Source organism: Pollicipes pollicipes, unplaced genomic scaffold (genome assembly GCF_011947565.3).
Source record: "Pollicipes pollicipes isolate AB1234 unplaced genomic scaffold, Ppol_2.1 Scaffold_6209;HRSCAF=7361_pilon_pilon_pilon, whole genome shotgun sequence".
In the NCBI taxonomy this organism is placed as follows: Eukaryota; Metazoa; Arthropoda; class Thecostraca; order Pollicipedomorpha; family Pollicipedidae; genus Pollicipes; species Pollicipes pollicipes.
Genome location: NW_023596833.1, coordinates 17501 through 37373, shown reverse-complemented (window position 1 = coordinate 37373; position 19873 = coordinate 17501). Strand labels below are relative to the sequence as shown.

Genomic DNA, 19873 nt, shown 5'->3' with positions numbered 1-19873 from the left:
CGGCGTCTGGCTGCCAGCCGAGCCTGTTGCCCCCCACCCCCTTTTTTTGGCATCGCCAGTGTCGCTGGCGCAGGGCAGGAGCGGCCAGTTTAGTTGGCCTGGGCTCGCACTCGAACAAAGTTGTGACCTCCCAGCGGCTGTTTGACGCGTAATGTGATGTTTTCAAGATACGTCATCGGAAAGTGGGGTGCTTTCAGCTCGCATGCGTATGAAAGTTCCTAATTGTAACGATATCGCCTAAGTGCGGCAATTGACCCGGCTGCCGATAGCCGCAGCTGACGGACGACGAACTAATGGCATGCCGCCTGAAAACTGAAATTGCCCCGCAAGCGGGAGGCCTTTGACTGATGAGTCGCGCCGGTGACCGACGTCGTTCGATAATTGCGACGTTTTGCGAAAATGACCAGTAAATGCCGAAGGCTGTTGCGTGACCCGCCCGTGTCGCGTGCGCGCTGTTGGTAACGGACCGAGCGGCGCGCCGGCGAGGGTGTAGTGAGAGATGTTTTGTCGACACCGGCGGCACTGCATGGAGAAGGAACGGGGCCGCAATAGCCAGACGGTGACGAATTGAAGGATGATATGCTGTCCTAGTTATACAAATTTTAAGTTGGGTGTACTGATGTTTGTGTTGGTTTTTATTGCCTGTTTCTTCTCATAGTTGTCACGCAAGCTTAAACTGCTGGTGAGCTACCAGGTGCGCAGTGTTTACCGTACATGGCAAGTCGACGTTCTCAGAACCTTGGCAGTGTCCTGAGTCGTGGTCGGATCTTGGGAGGCTTCCATCTGACCTCCGCTCTCGTCCTACGCTCCTGTTGAGGGACTTGAAATGTTCGTGGCGCCGATAGCATCGCGTGTGACGTCCGAGGGGCCGCTGTCCGCGCGCGCGGCGCCTACGCGACCTGGTGTGTCCCCGGAGCCCGTGGTTTGGTATGACTGTGGAGCCCTCGCCACACGCCAGTGTACGTCCGAACTGACGCGTGTCCGTGGAACTTATGGCGTCACGCGTGTCGTTTGTTGGACTCACCGTCGCACGCGGCCGTGGCGTAACCTGATGTGTCCGTGAATGTGTCCTGAGGAGCCTGCGACGTCAAGCATGATGTGTGTTGGATCCGCGTGTCGTATGCACTGTCTGGGCTTTGGACACAATGTGTCCGTTGAGCATGTGATGTTGACCATGAGGAGTGTTGGCCCCATAGGATGTGCAGCGTCCTCGTGGCTGGGACCTGGTGTGTCGGTGGAGCCCGTCATGTCAGTGTGAGGCCCGTCAGGCCTGTGGTACGGGCCGCGGTGTCCGTGCCACCCGGCCTCCACGGCAGGCGCGAGGTCGTCCGGTGACCGCCGGCCCGTGCGGCGCCGCAGGACCTGTTCGCGGCGCAGACGTACGGCGTGCTGTACCCGGCCGACCGGCTCAAGGTGGACGTCAACCCGTCGGGCGTGGTGATGGTGCGCTGCGGCGCCGTCGCCGGCCGCGGCTTCGGCCGGCCGCCGGCGCAGCGGCTGACGCCCGGCCGCCGGCTGCCGCTCGCCCCGGACGCTTCTTCTGAGGTGCGCGCCCCCCTCTGCTCTGAGACGGGCGGGCGGGCGTTTACGGTGGGACTGGGTGTGGGAGGGTGGGGTTGTTCTGGCGGGGTCGCGTACACTGCGGGTCCGTGCGGAAATGGAAGGGTTCTATCTGTCGTACTGTGGATCAGCAGGGAAAAGCAGGGGTCCAGGGGCTGTCTGTTGGTCTGAGAATGACAGGTGATATTGACGCTGCTCGGTGAGATCGAAAGGCGTGCACTCTCAGTCGGTTTTGGAGCGAAGCTCGCGAACTTCCGATCCTGCAGAAGGATTCTCTGTCTCCTGATCTATCAACTGGTTCACACGACATCGTCCGGAGAGGGTGAAAGATAGCACGGCAATCATAAAAGTCGCTTGAAGACGCGCATCGGGTCTTACTGCATTCACTACGGACCACCTTTAGCGCTGTTGGGCCCAGTAGCCGATATGCGTCCTCCCCAACTGTCACGGCACGCTGCCCCAATGTGACCTCGAGCCCATCCACAACCCCCAACTGTCACGGCACGCTGCCCCAGTGTGACCTCGAGCTCATCTACAACTGCCGCCCACGCAGTCGGTGACAGTTGCGCCTCGAGCCCACCCACAGCCACCACCCACGCAGGGATGGGAAAATCGAAACGTGTCAATAATGCTATCTTTTCGCAGGGACTGCCATTGTCGGAGACATAACGGATGAGATTCGTCGGTTGTAAGGTAAATCGACGGCATTTTTTGTGCAGCTGTTTCTCATTTCATGTGGACTGAAATAGTTATTTTTGATTATTTGCATTAAACTATTACGTTTCGTGTGCACGGTTTTAATATCTTGTCATCACTTTCGTAGAATAACTACTGCCATCGATTTTTTTACGTCAGGCTCGAAGTTCGGTTTCGATGGTTATTAATGCGCAAAAATCTTTTGCTTTTCAAAAGCACAAAACGAAATCATTTCGGGGTGTTTATGCGTTACTGCGCGTTCATCTTTTGCCAGGAAATTGGTGTACATTTTTGGTGTCAAATGTCGTTCTGTTTGTAGCGGTGGTGTAACTGAAAATGTTATAGCGCGTGCATGCTCTGCGATGACGTCATGCATGCACAAAGGAGGTCAGTATTGCTTCATTGATTCAGCAGGCTTTGAAAACGCGCCGTGCTATTTTATGTTTATTTCACGTCGGGACTATGCGAGACCATGCGAACTCAAAGCATTCAGAACGGCGCTCCTGTTAATGCACCCTCAATGGTTGATTTGACCGCAGTAATGGTCTATTGTCACCCAACGAACTGGGTTTCTTCGCCGCCGCGAGTTTCTTTTGTTCGGTCCTGATATGGCCGCCCATTGGTCCGCACAATAAAGGAGCTGTCCTGGTCATGGCGCCTGTTCAGTGGACCTTTGAATGAGTCGTTGTCTGCGATGGAAGCTTGGACTTGTGTATATGCATGGGGTTATACGTACCGTGCCATGCCTGTCGGCACTGTCTCAGCGTGAGCGGGTGTAGTGCCGTGAGCCCTTCCCTGGGCCCTGGGTCTTTCCTTACGAGTGACCGGACAGTTGGCTTCTCCGACTTACAGTACCTTGGAGCTAAACGTGGTAGGAGGGTGATAAAACGCCATTGGACATGTATTGCGAGTCGAATGTGGAAGTAAATAACTCCGTTTTTCATGCGCTGTTGTGAAGATTTTGCACGGCGTTTGTTCGGGCTGCAACGGCACTCGATGCCGCACTCACAAAATTCTGAATTGCGAGCGCAAACAAACGCAGTGCAACGGCATCAGGTTCATCACGTCAAAGTCAGCGATCCACGACGGTCTGGATGTTCATATTTTGGATGATACTTGATCCGACGATATGTCGCCGTCGATGCCGGTCTCGCTCAGTTCGTGCTACAGGACCCAGAGTGCTGAGCAGGCGCCGTCCGCGCGCAGCCTGGTGTCGACCGAACGCTTCACTGGACGCTACTTCAGTCCCCTGGAGAAACTGTCCCGCTCATTGCATTACGTGTGCTGCTTGGTGCTGCGTGGGGGGCGGGTCACCGTTCAGGCAGCGGCTGGGGCGAGGCATGTGGGTGCCGCGCGTGTGCGTGCCACCGCAGCGGTTTGTGGTCGGTCCCGTCCCCTGTCCGCAGTGCGTGCCGCCGCAGCGGTCTGTGGTCGGTCACGTCCGCTGCCCGCAATGCGTGCCGCCGCAACGGTCTGTGGTCGGTCCCGTCCGCTGTCCGCTGTGTGTGCCGCCGCAGCGGTCTGTGGTCGGTCCCGTCCGCTGTCCGCAGTGCGTGCGGCCGCAGCGATCTGTGGTCGGTCCCCTCCGCTGACCACCGTGCCGTGCCTCCACCTGTCACTGCCTGCCTGTCCCCTGTGGGTCTCACGCCGCGTAGTCAGGCCCTGGCCGGGGGGCTCCTCAGCCGGCGGTGTCTGCCGCCGCCTGCCACTGCTCCGTCTGCCGTTGCAGGGCGGCCGGGGAGCGGGCCGTGCCGCCGACCATGCTGTGCTTTGTGCCTTGCCGACCGGCCGGGTGAGACGCGGGCGACCTCGCCAGAGACGGCCCGCCGTGGTGGCCAGCGTCGTCTGAGGCCCCGACGCCGGGCTGGCCGGACGTCGGCTCAGCGCTCTGCTACGGGGCCCGTCGGCCAGAACGGGCGCAGTTTCTGCTCCTGGGTCAGCCAGGCCAGAGCCGGGTCGAGGGGAGGGGGTAGTCGCTCTGGTGGTCCATCGAGATCACCAGCTTGATTGTACGTAGCTAGCGAAGGATTATCATGCTTCTCATCCGCATGTATTGTCTAGGTGTGCTCTGCCGTTGCTCTGTCGTTTGACGTTGGCGCGTATGACTGACGCCAGTCCACCTCCAAGATGGTGCGCTTTGATTGCGTTTTACGGCCCGATTTGAGTTCACCACGAGCGGTAAATTTCCAGATGCAAAGCCGTGTTGACAAATTGTGCATAACGGTGGGTATTTCCTGCGGAGAAAGTTGTGGAGTCCAGCCGTGTAAGGTTTGGCCATTTACCATTGTGGGCAAGGTTTTTAAAACTAAAAAGAACGCAACAAGGCGACACACCCCAGAATATGGCCTGTTTGAAATGTTAATGCGTAGGTGTTCTTGCTATACATTTGAACCGAGTGTGTTTATGAAACCGTATAAGGTTTGGAAGACCACTTGATAATGTCGCCTGTCCTGTGGCGCTTAGGTGCGCGTCTATATGCGTACGGACATTCCCATCACGGTTGTGTTTGATGCTGCAGAATAACTTTGACAAATGCTGCTGTCCTGTGGACCTCGCCGGATGTGAGTGAAGTGAAACAAATTGCCCAAGATGGTGGCGGACTAGACTGGAAGTCGCGTCTAGTTTGCATCAATGTGCGTTTTTCTGCGGAAAGGGGGGCAGTTTGTCGGAGGCATACGTTTGTAGCTTAGTCAGAGGGCGGCCGCCTCGACTCGGCTTTGCCCTGTGTCGATGTAGCACCGTTGCGACCAGTCATCGATGCATCCAAGCTGGCATGGCCTCCAAGGCTTCAGCTTCCCCGAGCGGCTTCCGGGTCAATAACACACAAAACGCTTTGCACCGGATCCGAAATTCGTCGTTGAATCCATTCAAAGGCGTAGACGAGGTCAGAGCCCGCTGAAAACGCGAGCATTTTGAAACCAAGTAAATCTCTTGTGTAAATGCCTCGTCGGTCTGCACATAAATTGTCTTGAGAAACATATGCCACTCATTGCACGACACGTATAACATGCTACGGTAGGTCCTACGACAGCGGTCGTTCACAGACACCTACCGCTCTCTGGCCGGATGCTACGGTAGCTCCTACAACAGAGCGGGTCGTTCACAAACAAACCTGCCGCTCTTTGGCCGGATGCTACGGAAGCAGCTACAACAGAGCGGTTGTTCTCACCCACCTACCGCTCCCCCAGCCCGGATGCTACGGTAGCTCCTACAACAGAGCGGCCGTTCACAACACCTAACCGTCCTCTGGTCCGGATGCTACGGTAGCTCCTACAACAGCGGTCGTTCACAAACGCCTACCGTTCTCAGGCCCGGACGCCATGGTAGCAGCTACAAAAGAGCGGTCGTTCTCAAACACCCTGCCGTTCTCTGGCCCGGTCCGCGACTTCAACCGGAACCGCTCGAGTGGACGGCACCGCGCGAAAACCACACAACCTAACGATTTAGGATGCAGTCAGGACCTGCCTCCCAGGGGGCACGTGACATATCGCTCTTGAACGTCCTCCTCCTTGGAATAAGCGTCATTCATGTGACAGCCTTGTGTAGACAATAATTATGCAACAAGTGGTCGCATCGCAAAACCATGGTGGTGCACATGCATAAATACATCACACCTTTGTTCGCAAGCCACGTAAGCAACATGAAATACGTCTCCCTGATGTATCTCCCACCGTCGATTGCGCATGGGCATTAATAAAAGCAAAACCACACGATTTCACCCAGTGAGGCACTTACATGGATGGCACGTGTCGGCAGACACCTGCAGAGCCACTGTGCACCAAACTTTGCGCTATGATCAAGTGCCTTCAGCTTCGCTGGAAGCTTGTGCTCTGCCAGCAAATGCATGGAAGTATTTGCTACCTTTGTACATGTGCATGGCACAAATATATAGCATGGTTCAATACATGTTTCCGTTTCGACGTAAGCTCCGTGGTGGACTTGAGACATGCCAGAGCAACAACTCACCAGTAGGCTGTTGGCCGCGTAGAAATATTTCATCTTCCATGTGGTGTGTGAAAGGCACCGTGGGTTCGATTATATATAACATCATCTTCGCTCGACATCAGGGTCACCCGGGTCACTAGACAGCCGCGCAACATCAACTCATCATCCTTAAAAGATCCACCGCGGCTAGCTGATCCATACGACGAAGCTAAAATATGTCTAAAATCAGGATCACTAAGTAGTTTCGAAAACTGCACAGCGGACTCTGTGCGAACTTCGATCCCAAAAAGCTGTCCACACACCTCAAACACTCAACAACCGATGCCAAAAGCTGTGGCAGGCCGAGTGGCCGGAGACGCCGACTGCCCGGCGCGCGCCGCATTCGTCCGGGCGGCCGCCAACCCCCGCGGCCCGCGGCAGTTCCGGCGCAGTCGGCGGCCGGCGTCGGCGCCCGCGGCTGGATGCTCGCCTACCTCGTGCTGCTCTTCCTGCTGGTGTTCGTCACCACGTTCTTGTGGCGAGCGTCCGTCTACAACCGACCCGCGCCGTTCTAGGGCCGCCATGGCGGCCACGGCCGGGTTCGTGCAGACGGTGCTGGCCAGCGTGTGTCTGGAGACACGGCTGCCCAGCCTGCCTACCGTGCCGCCGCTGACCGCCACACGGCAGGGTGAGTGTGGGCTCAGCGAGCTGCCGAGGATGATGATCGGCTCCGCTGCCACAGCCAAACAGGTGAAACTTATTGCGCTTCTCCCCATCCGCACTTCACGTTGGTGAGGTTTTCCGCTCTTCAGGCGGGTTGTCAAGAATCTCCACTTCCATAACTTAACAGCAAACAAAGTGTTTGCGTCCTCTCTTCCCTTCCCGCGTTTAGCGTGGTCCGAACGTAACAGCCAACGCCGTCAATATGTGACTGTTGATGCCAGCCCGTGACGTGCCGATCAGCACTGTCACTCCTACCCGGCTGGTACCGCCACACGGCAACGGTCGACAACGCCGGGACGCAGCAAATGCTATCAAAATATTGATGATGTAATTGTTATTCCTGTAATGTTGTCGCCATTATGGCTTAATGTGAGTGTTCTAATGTAGGTGATGAAACGCTGCGTAAATGTTTTGGTGTAACGTTAATGCCAACAAGCGACAGCTAGTTTGTGAACGCTAACATTCGTGAATGCTAATGCAATGTGACCGCCAAAGACACCAGTCCACAACAATTCATAGCATCGTCGCGTAACTTCCGACGTTTTCACTGGCGAGACTGATACCAAAGTAGAAAACGATCGGCGCCAATTAGCTGTAAACGCCATCAGTCAAGTCAGCACCATAGGCAAAACCATTTAAAACCAGCATCATCACCCCTAATGATTAACACCACTGGACAGATGATCGCGATAATCGCGATGTCTTGATCATTGCATGCCAGTTGGAAGGTACGCAACGGTCGACGTCGCCTGTCCGTGACATTACTGAGTTCGTAACGGAGCCGGCACCGAAGGCTCGTCGCTGTGATGCCATTCGAGCGGTACGGTCAACTTCTACCCTTTATAGCCAACACCATAAGAACGTAACCGTCGACATGTGCTGCTCCTAGCTTTCAACACTCTTATTTCTTAACACTTGGCACCATTAGTCGGTTACGGTCAACACTGTTAGTCTTTAGCGGTCAGCACGACCAGCCATGGCTGTCGTCGTTGGTCCTAAACGGTCAACAGAACACCGCTGGTTCGAAGTGGTCAGCATGGTCAGCGTTAACTTCGCACGGCAGGCCAGCTTGACCCTCTGGCCTTCCTGGCCCATCACCAAACCGGTGCGTTCTACGCCCGTAAAATTCGACGTCTTTTCATGCATATTGGTCTGATCTACCTGACAAAATGGCCATGCCTTGCACAGCCCAGAGAGGGCTCGGGGTGGTGGGAGGCACGTCAGCACAAGTCGTGGTCGCCTCAGAGGACTGCACTGTCCAGATTACTTCCTATTACTGAGGGACGTCAAATGACCCGAATTGTTTTGAGTACGGTGAAATGACATCAGTAACGCAGCGGCCATGCCCATGACAGACTTTAAATTACCATTAACAGATGTGTAGGCCATGTCAGGAGGGCGATACCATGATGAATCGGCGCTGGTTGTGTGCTAAAATCAGTGTGTGGTGCTCATTACGAGGGAAGCCGCAGGCCGGGTGAGCCTGCTTGAGCTATATAAGTTTTCAACTTGAGCGGCCGAACCGGCCCGCACCGGCCGCTATGTCTTTTAGGGGTCAATAGCTCGCAACCCTGGCTGCAAGCTGATGCACCTCTCAGCAAAAAAAAAAAAACAACATCAAAATCTGTAACAGGTGTGTTACGTGAATTATCAGGCATTTGTAAACAAGGAGTCTGCGCTTGGGCCAATTTTTCCAGCAAGCTTGCAATGCCTCTACAATTGTACTTTCCCTACTGCATGAATGCGTGAAAGGATTCAATTTTAACACTGAAACGTGAAATACCAGGGCCTAAGCCGTGTCCAGATCTCGCTGATCCAATATCAAAGCATCCCATCGACACGAGGCTGATATATTCTGATGGAGGAGAAAACGGAAGATTCCATAGAGGACGCTGTGGGTCTATGTGTGTACAAGTTTACGCGTTTTCGTGCGCAAGCAATAAAATATCCTGTTTTGGTGGTAATTTTCAGAATTGGTGTCACATCTCAGCGACCACAGCACATGCAGATGTAAAGCTAACGTAACGGTGTATGTGAATGCACCGGCCACGACTCGATGATGGACCTGAAAAACTTCCCGGTCCGTGCATTGGCTAGTAAGCGACTGAGAGGTGGCAGGTGCCACCCACCTCTTCTGAAAACGATCTCGGATACAAAACACTGCAGCTCAAGTGCGCAGCCATAGCACACAAGGGAGGGGCACAGGGTTGACAGATAGTAAAAGGGTGTGATCCCCAACCCTGTGCCCCCCAGGGTTGACGAATAGTAGAGGGCCCTGACAGTAAAGGGCATACCATCAAACAGCAAGGAATCGCCGAATATGGTCCATCTGTTAACGAGGCCATGTTTTTACGTAAGTTGTTCAGTGCACTGGCGAGTAACATTAGTCACACAGATAAGACGGTAGTATAAGCCTTATTCTTCGGAGAACCATGGGATTGGAGATAACGTTAGGATGATATTTCGGCAAGATGCCTTCCTTGAAACAATAGCAGAAGTGAAGTCAAAATTGCCTGCCCATGATCCTATTAGATTTTTCAGGTTTTTTTGAAAGAGCAAGCCATAGTTTTTACAGGGCACCAACATTCAGGGGATTGTACAAACGCCGATTGCCAGCCATTACCAAGATACAGCTCCCGCCTATGGATTAGAATGCCCGGACATACGTGTACGTACAAACAAATTCAAGCAAATAGGCATCACGCATCACGCTTCATTCGGACATGCAAGCGAGTTCAAGTAAACAGGCATCACACATTGCGCACCAATTATTGCGCGATGTGTGATGCCTGCTTTCTTCAACTCGCTCGCATGTTCGAATAAAGCATGATGCGTGATGCTTATTTGCCTGAATTCTTCTGTATGTACACGTATGTCCGGGCATTCTAATTCTTAGACAGGCACTGTATCTTGGTAATGGCTGGCAATCGCTGCTGAATGTTGGTGTCCTGTGAAGATTGTGGCTTGCTCTTTCAAAAAAACCTGAAAAATCGAGTAGGATCATTGGCAGGCAATTTCAAGTCACTTCTGCTATTGTTTCGGGAAAGGCATGTTGCTAAAATATCAACCCAATTATGTTTCCATTCTCCTGTTTTTTCCCAGGAATAAGGCCAATACTACTGTCTTATCTAGGCCATGTTTTTCTTTAATATTTTCATGCTTACTTTCTCCAACTAAAAAAGAAGCTGAGAAGTACCACAGCTCATTTCTGCCTAAATGCATCAAAGAACTGCATGAAAAGATCGCTCTTAATTTTGCATTGGTTCCATGGACTTATTCTAGGCCGATGGGACTCAGAGGCTTTGTCAGAATCTTTATCTTAGTTTACAGAGATATGAGGGACCCTGCAAGCATGCATCGAAGTGGGTCAACAATATGTATTAGCATGGCCAAGTCATGTTTGTCTGAAAATTTTCAACATGCAGTCAGAGTTATTTAGTAACATGGATCATGTAACATAAAATTGCGAGAGTTGAACTCTCCAAAAATCATAAAAATGCCCAACTTTAGGCTAGTCTTTGAATTTTTCGATGTTCTCAATTGTTTACTAGTTAACAGATCTGTCCTTTTTCTATAAAACGTTGCCCTGCATAACCCCTTAGGGCCCTAGGTTGCCTATGTTGGTCCTAGCAAAATTAATCTGCAGGAATTCAGATAGCTCGTCCGATTATTTAGAGATCTTTTTTATTTGCCGCATCTGATTATGAAAAAGGCCGAGGCATGACCTCTTGTTGTGCACTGTGGGCTCCCAACCTACACAGGGGCGCAAACCACTATTTCGGCGACCCAGACCAATGTAAATCGTACCCCCGGTTTCGCTCCTGCTTGAAAAATGGGCCCCCAGGGTTCAGATTGACAGTGAACCAACTGTTCAATGTCCGTGATCTCTGGCCGACTCAGACACCGGCAATGTTTCAGAGGGTCATCAAACAGTGCAAGAGGACCTCTGACTGATATTCCAGGTCATGATCCTACAAGCCGCGATCCTTTGTGTGACCTACAGCCAGTCCTTCGGACCCTCATACCCTCCAACAGGGCCTTTGATACTCGGTTCCGGTGGGTCGCCCGGGCCCCTCTCCAGGCCTCATCGAACACTGGCCTTGGTCGGCCCAGAGCCTCTGCGGGCACAGGACCCTCTGTTAGGTGCTGTAGGCCCCGGACAGATGCAGAGGCCCCGACCAGTGTAAATAACTGGCCCCGGCTTTGCAGCTGATTGGGAAGTGGGCGCTCAGGCCCATTCCGATACGGAGCCGACTGCGCAGTACTGGTGGTGCCTGACCGACATATAGACCCATATCGACTCAGGGTGTCCCTGATCGGCGCCCAGAGCCCTCTGACTGTCATTTGAGAGGCGGTCGCGCAGGCAAAAGGGCTGGTCTCTAGGCCCTTGAATGAGACTCCGACCAGCCCTTCGTGTCTTCAGACCTTCCAATTAGCCCTTAATTGTCAGACTCTTATCCTTGGCTTATCCTGGTTGGACCCCCCGGGCTCTTAGGGCCTCCTCGAACACTACCGCTGGTCAATTTGGGGCCGCTCGCAAGCACAGGCGCCGTGGGGCCCCGAGCAACGCAAATCGCTAGCTCCAGCTTTGTCATTGCTTAAGAAATGGGCCCTCAGCCCCATGCCGCCACGGAACCGACTGTGCATTACTGCTGGTGTCTAACCGATATATAGGCCCTTATCGATTCAGGGGCTTTATATAAGCGCGCAGGGCCCTCTGACTAGCATTGGAGTGCCCGGCCCAGCCTGCCGGGGCCCGAGCTCCGGCCGGTGCTTTGGGCCCTTCGAGCATTCAAATTGGGCCCCTAATCGTAGATCCCGAGTGGCTGCTCGGAGCCTAAGGGGAAAGGGGTACGTGCTCCCTGTGCCCCCCCCCCCCCCCCTGCCTGCGCTACTGCTGCAGCCTAAACCAAGGAAGGTTGGGCCATGGAAAATACACAGGCGTAGTGTGCTGTTCAATTCGACCAGCATTTTCCCAAAACATTCGTGTTTTTCTATAGTGTATTTTTGATCGCCAAATCTGTAAGACAGCGAGCTCATTGGTGTCCTGTATTAACACTCCTGAGACCGACCGGTCTTATAGCCGGAAATTTTTCAGCAAAATATTTTTGAATTAGCTGGCGAATGCTGGATTTGTGAAACTCCATCTGCAAAATTTCCATGAAATGCAACTCCCACGCGTGAACGAACACCGTTGGTACCGGTCGCCGCCGGTGTCTGGGTTCACCAGCTTAGTGTTTGGCATCCCCTAGCTTCCTGCTAGCGTTTGCGTCTGTTACGGCTCGCTCGCCACGCGCTGCCCGGGCTGCCCCGCTGGCGTGATAGCCGGAATCCTGCTGCCGGCCTCGCTCGTCCGGCGCCGCCTGGGGCGCCCCGCTGGCACGAGAGCCGGCACCTGCTGCCGGCCTCGCTCGTCCGGCGCCGCCTGGGGCGCCCCGCTGGCACGAGAGCCGGCACCTGCTGCCGGCCTCGCTCGTCCGGCGCCGCCTGGGGCGCCCCGCTGGCACGAGAGCCGGCACCTGCTGTCGGCCTCGCTCGTCCGGCGCCGCCTGGGGCGCCCCTCTGGCGTGGTAGCCGGTACCCTGCTGCCGGCCTCGCTCGTCCGGCGCCGCCTGGGGCGCCCCTCTGGCGTGGTAGCCGATACCCTGCTGCCGGCCTCGCTCGTCCGGCGCCGCCTGGGGCCCCCCGCTGGCATGATGGCCGGTACCCTGCTGCCGGCCTCGCTCGTCCGGCGCCGCCTGGGGCGCCCCTCTGGCGTGGTAGCCGATACCCTGCTGCCGGCCTCGCTCGTCCGGCGCCGCCTGGGGCCCCCCGCTGGCATGATGGCCGGTACCCTGCTGCCAGCTGCGTGCCGGTGGCGAATGCACAAGTTGTGTGGAGAAGGATAAATAATGTGACAACCGTGAACCTAGGGAAAGGTCTTAGGGGATGATAGTTAGGATTTAATGTGTGCAATATCAAGAGCCTTTTTCGTTGGCAACGAAGTGCCCATGGCACTCCGACAAGGTTCCAGTGCTGCAGAGGTAGACGCAGCCAGTCACGGTGGCGTGGCGAAGTAAAGCATACGGAGCAAGAACGGCCATTGTTACAATTGGTAACAACCGGCAGATTGTCTTTCATATGTCTTTCAATGTTTAACCGTAAGGATCATGGCCCACCTACCTCGTGAAACTTGCGCCTTACATCCACCAGTCATCTGGAAAATCACCAGAAGCGATCACAAGTAATGGATCATGGGGCATGAGGCAAGTGGCACAAGTTTTGTTACAGCGGGCTGTTCATTATCAATTATTTTAACAACCCTTACTGTCATAGGTCTGCATCCACCGGTGTTTCAAATATAGCTGTTGGCTTGTCATAAATGCAGGTTACCTGAATGCGTTTTTATATGACTTTCATAGCTGCTACTGTGGAAAGGCTTTTCCATTTTAACGTCAAAGAAAAATACATATGAATGAACAGACACCCACAAACCCAAACTCGTGAAAAACATGATCGGTATGTCATGTATAAGCATAACTTGCGAGACGTGATAACTGTATAATATTATGCCTCCATATCATGCTATCATTGTATCCCTCGACACGCACGTGTCGCTAGGATCGGTCATTGACCGGCACCTAACAACTCGGACATTATTCTACATCGGTCAGGTCAGGGACGCACGACGTAACACTACTGGGGGCTCGACGAACGGGTGCGAGCATTTTGCAGTCACACTTCTTGTCCGTGCCAATGTTTCATGCGCGTGCTCCGCCTGGCGCCCGGCGCCCGCGCCGCCCGCGCTGCCCGCGCTGCCTCACGCTGAGCGTCGCGGCCGATGCCGGATGACCCCGGGACGACCGTGGTACGGTACTGGACCGGCCGGCAACACAGTCTCATGACTCGACTGTGCCGTGCGACCGCGACCGCACTGACGACAAGCAAATTCCAGAAGTAGGGAGGCATGGGTGCGATCGCGCAACGTAACGGCAACGGGTTCACGCCATGTACACGACATGACACATTTGCAGCAGCACACAACTGCAGCAGGTGAAAGATGATTGGTTTATGTACGTTGTTAAGAGCGTTAGCGAGGAACATCATTCACATGGATAAGACAGTAGTATTAGCCTTATTCCTCGGAGAAAAAGGAGGAGAATGGAGATATAGTTGGGTTGATATTTCGGTACCATGCCTTTATCGAAATAATAGCTGGGGTGATTGCAGATACAGATGGTGATATGCATCAGCAATGGACTGAAATCTAACTGTAACTGATTTGTCGCGAACGGCTTCCACCTGTCTGTGAGCTACTTGATTAGCCCCGCCCCCGAACAGCCGTGTATTCAGAGCGTAAAACAGTTTTGTACGCATGCTATGAAAGGGCTCCATTCTGTTGATTGTACATGGTATTTCCCAATAGTGATGCACTTTGGGCGTCTCAAAGCGTCCAAATAAGACTGTTTTCACGCTTAAACGGATTAGGCCTTCTCTACCGCGGCACTTAATACAATTGGGGCCGTCGATAACGCTTCTGGATGAAAGGTACCGTTTGGATGGGAATAAAGTACTGGTGATACGGTATTGTAGCGATTGTACATTGTTAGTCGCCACAAAGTATACGCTACAAGTGCAACTTGTTAACCGCTTTCCCTGCGAGCTAATTTGTGACTGAAGCTGGCAAAGTGGGGGGTTCTGTTTGACCAGCTGTGTATTTCTCCTGCGCCAGCCCATGTCTGAAACTGTAGCCCTCTGGATTCCAGCGTATTTAAGCAGCGGGCTTCCGAACGCTACTTCCGAGAACATACGAGCTGGACTTCGCTGCGCATAGGGACCCTCTGTATTCTCAGATGCCATAGTTTGATTCCTGCTTTCGCCCTAGTCGCATCAAAAGACTTCTGTCCCACTTGTTATGCAGGCCTGAGCCGTGTCCAGTTGATATCACGACGTCCATTCCAGCGCGCGCTGCGCAGGCATTTTGAACAAACACGAAGCACCGCCAGCGAACTGAAACACTCGTAGCTCCGCGCCGGTTGTGATGACTCGTCGCTGCTAGCGCACCACGTTTGTGTGGTTGACGCACCACTCGTCGCGGCTGGCGCACCACGTTTGTGTGGTTGACGCACCACTCGTCGCGGCTGGCGCGCCACATTTGTGTGGTTGACGCACCACTCGTCGCGGCTGGCGCGCCACGTTTGTGCGGTTGACGCACCACTCGTCGCGGCTGGCGCGCCACGTTTGTGCGGTTGACGCACCACTCGTCGCTGCTAGCGCACCACGTTTGTGTGGTTGACGCACCACTCGTCGCGGCTGGCGCGCCACGTTTGTGCGGTTGACACACCACTCGCCGCGGCTGGCGTACCACGTTTGTGCGGTTGACGCACCACTCGCCGCGGCTGGCGTACCATGTTTGTGTGGTTGACGCACCACTCGTCGCGGCTGGCGCGCCACGTTTGTGTGGTTGACGCACCACTCGTCGCGGCTGGCGCGCCACGTTTGTGTGGTTGACGCACCACTCGCCGTGCGATCTGCGCACCACGTTTGTGTGGTTGACGCACCACTCGCCGTGCGGTCAGCGCGCCACGTTTGTGCGGTTGACGCACCACTCACCGTGCGGTCGGCGCACCACGTTTGTGTGGTTGACGCACCACTCGTCGCGGCTGACGCGCCACGTTTGTGCGGTTGACGCACCACTCGCCGTGTGGTCGGCGCACCACGTTTGTGTGATTGACGCACCACTCGCCGTGCGATCTGCGCACCACGTTTGTGTGGTTGACGCACCACTCGTCGCGGCTGGCGCACCACGTTTGTGCGGTTGACGCACCACTCGCCGCGGCTGGCGGGCCACGTTTGTGCGGTTGACGCACCATCCGTCGCGGCTGGCGCACCACGTTTGTGCGGTTGACGCACCACTCGCCGCGGCTGGCGGGCCACGTTTGTGCGGTTGACGCACCATCCGTCGCGGCTGGCGCGCCTCGAGTTTGAATGGCCAGCGTTTCTGTGACCGGAACGTATGGCGGCCGGGACAAAGGGCAGCCCTGGTGTGGACCTCTGAAGGGCCCAAACCTTCGGAGGAGATTGTGACCGATATGAATAACAGCCAGTTTCGTATTCATGTGCAACAGCTGTATTCACTGGATAAAAGTGGCATCGAAATTGAGCAAATGCATTGCCGAGCGAAGGAAACCGTGTGCAACCGTGTTATATGTCACTCAGATGACATTAAGGGTACAAGTATAGGCTCACCCTTAGTTATCACATTTGCCCTTATTTACTTCTGACGGTTTTCTGAGCGCGCCGCCCGCACCGCAAGCTTTGCTTAGAAAGACTCTCAAAATCGCTGTCACAGGGTCTGATATGTTGCCGGGCCGAATGAGCCTACCCATATGGATTTTAATCGAAGTCTAATGCATGAAAGGGATTAATTCATAACTGTCAACACCATCGGATCACAAAGGTCAACATCATCAGTGCTTTGACCTCAGCGCACTAGTTCACAATGGTCAGCACCATAGCTCCTTAGCGGTTGGCGCCGTTGATCCATAACAGTCAACACCGCCAGGCCATAATGACCAACATCTTTAGTCCATAGCACTCAAACTATCGGTCCACAATGGTTAGCACCGCTAGTGCGTAACGGTGCGCAACATGAGTCCGAAATGGCCTACACCTTTAGTTCATACGATCTACATCATCATTCTGCTTAGCGGTCCACATCGTCAATCCATGGCGGTCAACGACGTCAATTTGCGTAACGGTCCATAACAGTCAACATCACCAGTCTATGGAAGCTAAAACCCTCAATCCGCATCGGTCAACACATCAGGTCTGAGCGGCCAACACAGTCAGTGCGAAACGGTCAAAATCATCCGTCCATAACAGTCGATACCATTAGTTTATATAGGTGGACGCCCTTACCCCGCAGCGGCGCACATATCGGTCTGTAGCGGACAACACCGTTAATTCATAACGGTCGAGATAATTGATCGATCACTGCAAACACCTTTGATTCACTGTGGTCAATAGTGCAATTATATGGCTGCCGGCAAAACCATCAGTCCGTAGTAGAACCCAACAGCTCACACTATCAGTAAGCAGCGGTCAACATCCTTGGTGCACAGCGATCATTTCAACAATCTGTAGCGGTCAATGCAATAGTCTGCATCGGTCAGTCCAATAGTCTGTAATCGTTAATGTATTCAGTCCATAACGGTCAACACCATTACTTTGCAATGGTCAACACCATCAGGCATAACTGTCTAAACGATAAATCCACAACGATCAACACCGGCAGTCGGTAACGACCAGCACGATCAAATGCAACGGTAGGCACTACACATACGTGGCGATCAATCCCTTAAGTCCCTGGCTGACGACACTATCTGTTCGGAGCGGTCAGCGCCGCCAGCGGGTAACAGTCAACACCGTGTGCTCGTAACGGGCCAAACTGCCTGTCCAGTACGGACAAACTATCGCTAGTGCAGGCCGACAAAAGCTCCCCACTAAATATTCATCGATGCTATGTCCTTCTATTCCTAATTTCTCCGCCGGTGTATCCGCTGTTGATGCGTTCCTGGTCAGGGAGACGCCTAACGTCCTGGACGCCCAGGCTTAGCAGACGATTAATTACAAATCACTGAACAACCTTGACTGTTTCTGACAGTGAATGACATTGGCCTGTGCGAGTTACACTAACACCTGACAGCAAACTCCAGACGCATTCACCTTTGTGTTCTACTGTATCTACTACGCCCCCTCGTCCTCGTAGCTGGCTGGAGCCGGCGGCATTCGGAAGCACTCCACGAAATCGTTTGCTTCTTTATTACCCACTTAGCTCATGAACAAGGTCAGGCTACCTGAAAAGTCGCTCGGCAAATGGGAACAGATGGGAGGCCCCGTTTAACAACGCAGACACGCTATCAGTCTGACGAAGTGCACTCCCGTGTCGAATGGCTTCCAAGGCAAAGAGAAAAAGAGCAGACCGGGCTGACAGTTAGGTGAAGGACGTGAACTGATGAAGTGACGGTTATTTTGTTGGCATGCCGTAGCTGGGGACGAGAGCTCTAGGCTCTCTCCTCGGGGCAGCGCTGGTCAGTTTGTTTCTGGTTTCTTGTCAGATCTATAGCCCTGGACTTGAGACGCAGCACAGACTTTTCGCCCGTCCGATCAAGAGCTGTTCGTGCTAGGTATTGCCTATTCTTTGGCGTCCTCCAGTGAAAGGTATTATCGTCTTTGGATAGGGACGCGGGATTGGGTAAGATCCTCTGATCAGGCTCCAATGTTTGTTTTAAATTTTAACTTATAGCCTTGTGTCAACACTTTCGTTCATAATCGTATGAACGAAGGACCAGGTGTGCAATGTCTTACCACCTTCCTTGGAAAACTTAGCACTAGCCTTGGGGTGATGCATGGAAGGAATTGTCGGCGAAAGGAGGCGTTACCCACCCTTTGTATGCTACCGTCCTTCGTTGCTATGGCTCTGACTGCCTTCTTCAACTTCCTTCTTACATCTAAAGACAATGCAACTGGTACAACCATTATCAGTTGTTGAAGAGAAACAGAAGATCTTCCAAACTCACCTTGCTCACTTCACATCCGACGGCGACGCAAGGTATGCGGCAGGTGCCGTTACTGATACTTTCTTCTGCTAAAGATGTGAAAGCTACACCACTGACAGCACGACCAGAAACTAGTAGCCAAAATGCACTTAGGCTTCCGCCCCCTGATTTAACTGCTTAAACACAATACTAACTGCCCATAGATTGAGAAGATTAACTAGATTAACGGAGGCCCAAGTTGTTGGCGAATCTTATCGTCATTTCATGATTGCCAACACCACCAGTCCATAACGGTCAACAATATCAGTAGATAACGGTCAACACCATCAGCCGGTAATGGTCATCAGCACGAGTTCGTAACAGCCGGGAAGACGTCAGGTGGGTGATGGCCAGTCCGCAACGGTCAACACCGTCAGCACGTGACACAGTTCTCCGCCATGCCACTGCGACCGGCGCTGCCAGTTCTTACCGGTCAGCTTGGCGAGTACATAGAGCGGTATTTACCATTGTCAGCATCTTCAGGCGTATGCAAGTTAGGCTGAGTAACATCCAGCCCCTTCTATAAATAATTTTTCACTCGTGTATCCGGTACTAACGTGTCCTTGGAAACTTGTTTAGTTTTGTTATTGATGCCCTTGTTGTGTTCGTTTATATCAGGACAATATAACCGAGAATGTGTTTGCGTGTTCGCTCTCTGTTTTTTGTACCTAGTTTTTTGAAGCTGCGATTGTCATTAGACATGGATCGCCGATGTTTTTACTTCGAAAGTTATGCTGAGCAGCGCAGCCCGCGGTCAGGCTCAGGTGGAGGTGGACGACCTTCCTCGCCCGCCAGATAGTAGCCGACATCCTGCCACGTACTGAAGTTCTGGCCACGGCTGTTACAGGCTACAGCGAGGCCTGTGCGGCAACAAACGACTATCTCCGCCTGACGGACGGCCAGCTGATACAGTGGATGCGACCCAGCGTCACCAGGGACATGCAGAACCGCACCATTCGGCTCGGCGTGAAGGAGGTGCGGCCGCTCTCCTGCCCGGCCACCGCGCCACCAGGTGGCCGCGCGGGACCACATCAGACGATGTACATCCGTCAGGCATATATATATATATATATATATATATATATATATATATATATATATATATATATATATATGTGTGTGTGTGTGTGTGTGTGTGTGTGTGTGTGTGTGCATGGTATGTTCGATCTGGCGCTGATGCAAATTTGGTGAGGAGCACGTTTGGTCACGGTGAACATGCGCCACCGAGTAGCTCACTTATCATCGCCAGTTAACTGCATTAGGCTGGTGCCATTGGCACAATGCCACAATGCTCAGCGTCATCCGTCCATTAGTTTTAAGCCAATCCCTAGATAACTCCAGGGAAGCCCCTGAGGTCCCGTTTGTCCAGCGGGAAATGGCCTAGCCAGGTC

At 53.5% G+C, this 19873-nt stretch overlaps 1 protein-coding gene and 1 long non-coding RNA gene across 2 annotated transcripts in view; both read left to right on the top strand.

Annotated features, from left to right (window-relative positions):
* Window positions 1-1360: 1360 nt before the first annotated feature.
* LOC119106843 (uncharacterized) lies at window positions 1361-4449 on the top strand. The gene is made up of 3 exons (XR_005095162.1): window positions 1361-1545; window positions 2206-2253; window positions 3986-4449. It is a non-coding gene; the product is annotated as an uncharacterized LOC119106843 (long non-coding RNA).
* Window positions 4450-6662: 2213 nt separating this feature from the next.
* The window catches only part of LOC119106842 (glutamate receptor ionotropic, delta-1), a 23564-nt gene continuing 10353 nt past the window's right edge, over window positions 6663-19873 (top strand). Inside the window, exons 1-3 of the mRNA XM_037230187.1 lie at window positions 6663-6718; window positions 6756-6868; window positions 19330-19457. Coding sequence (XP_037086082.1) covers window positions 6663-6718; window positions 6756-6868; window positions 19330-19457 — 297 coding nt within the window. The remainder of the gene's footprint in view (window positions 6719-6755; window positions 6869-19329; window positions 19458-19873) is intronic.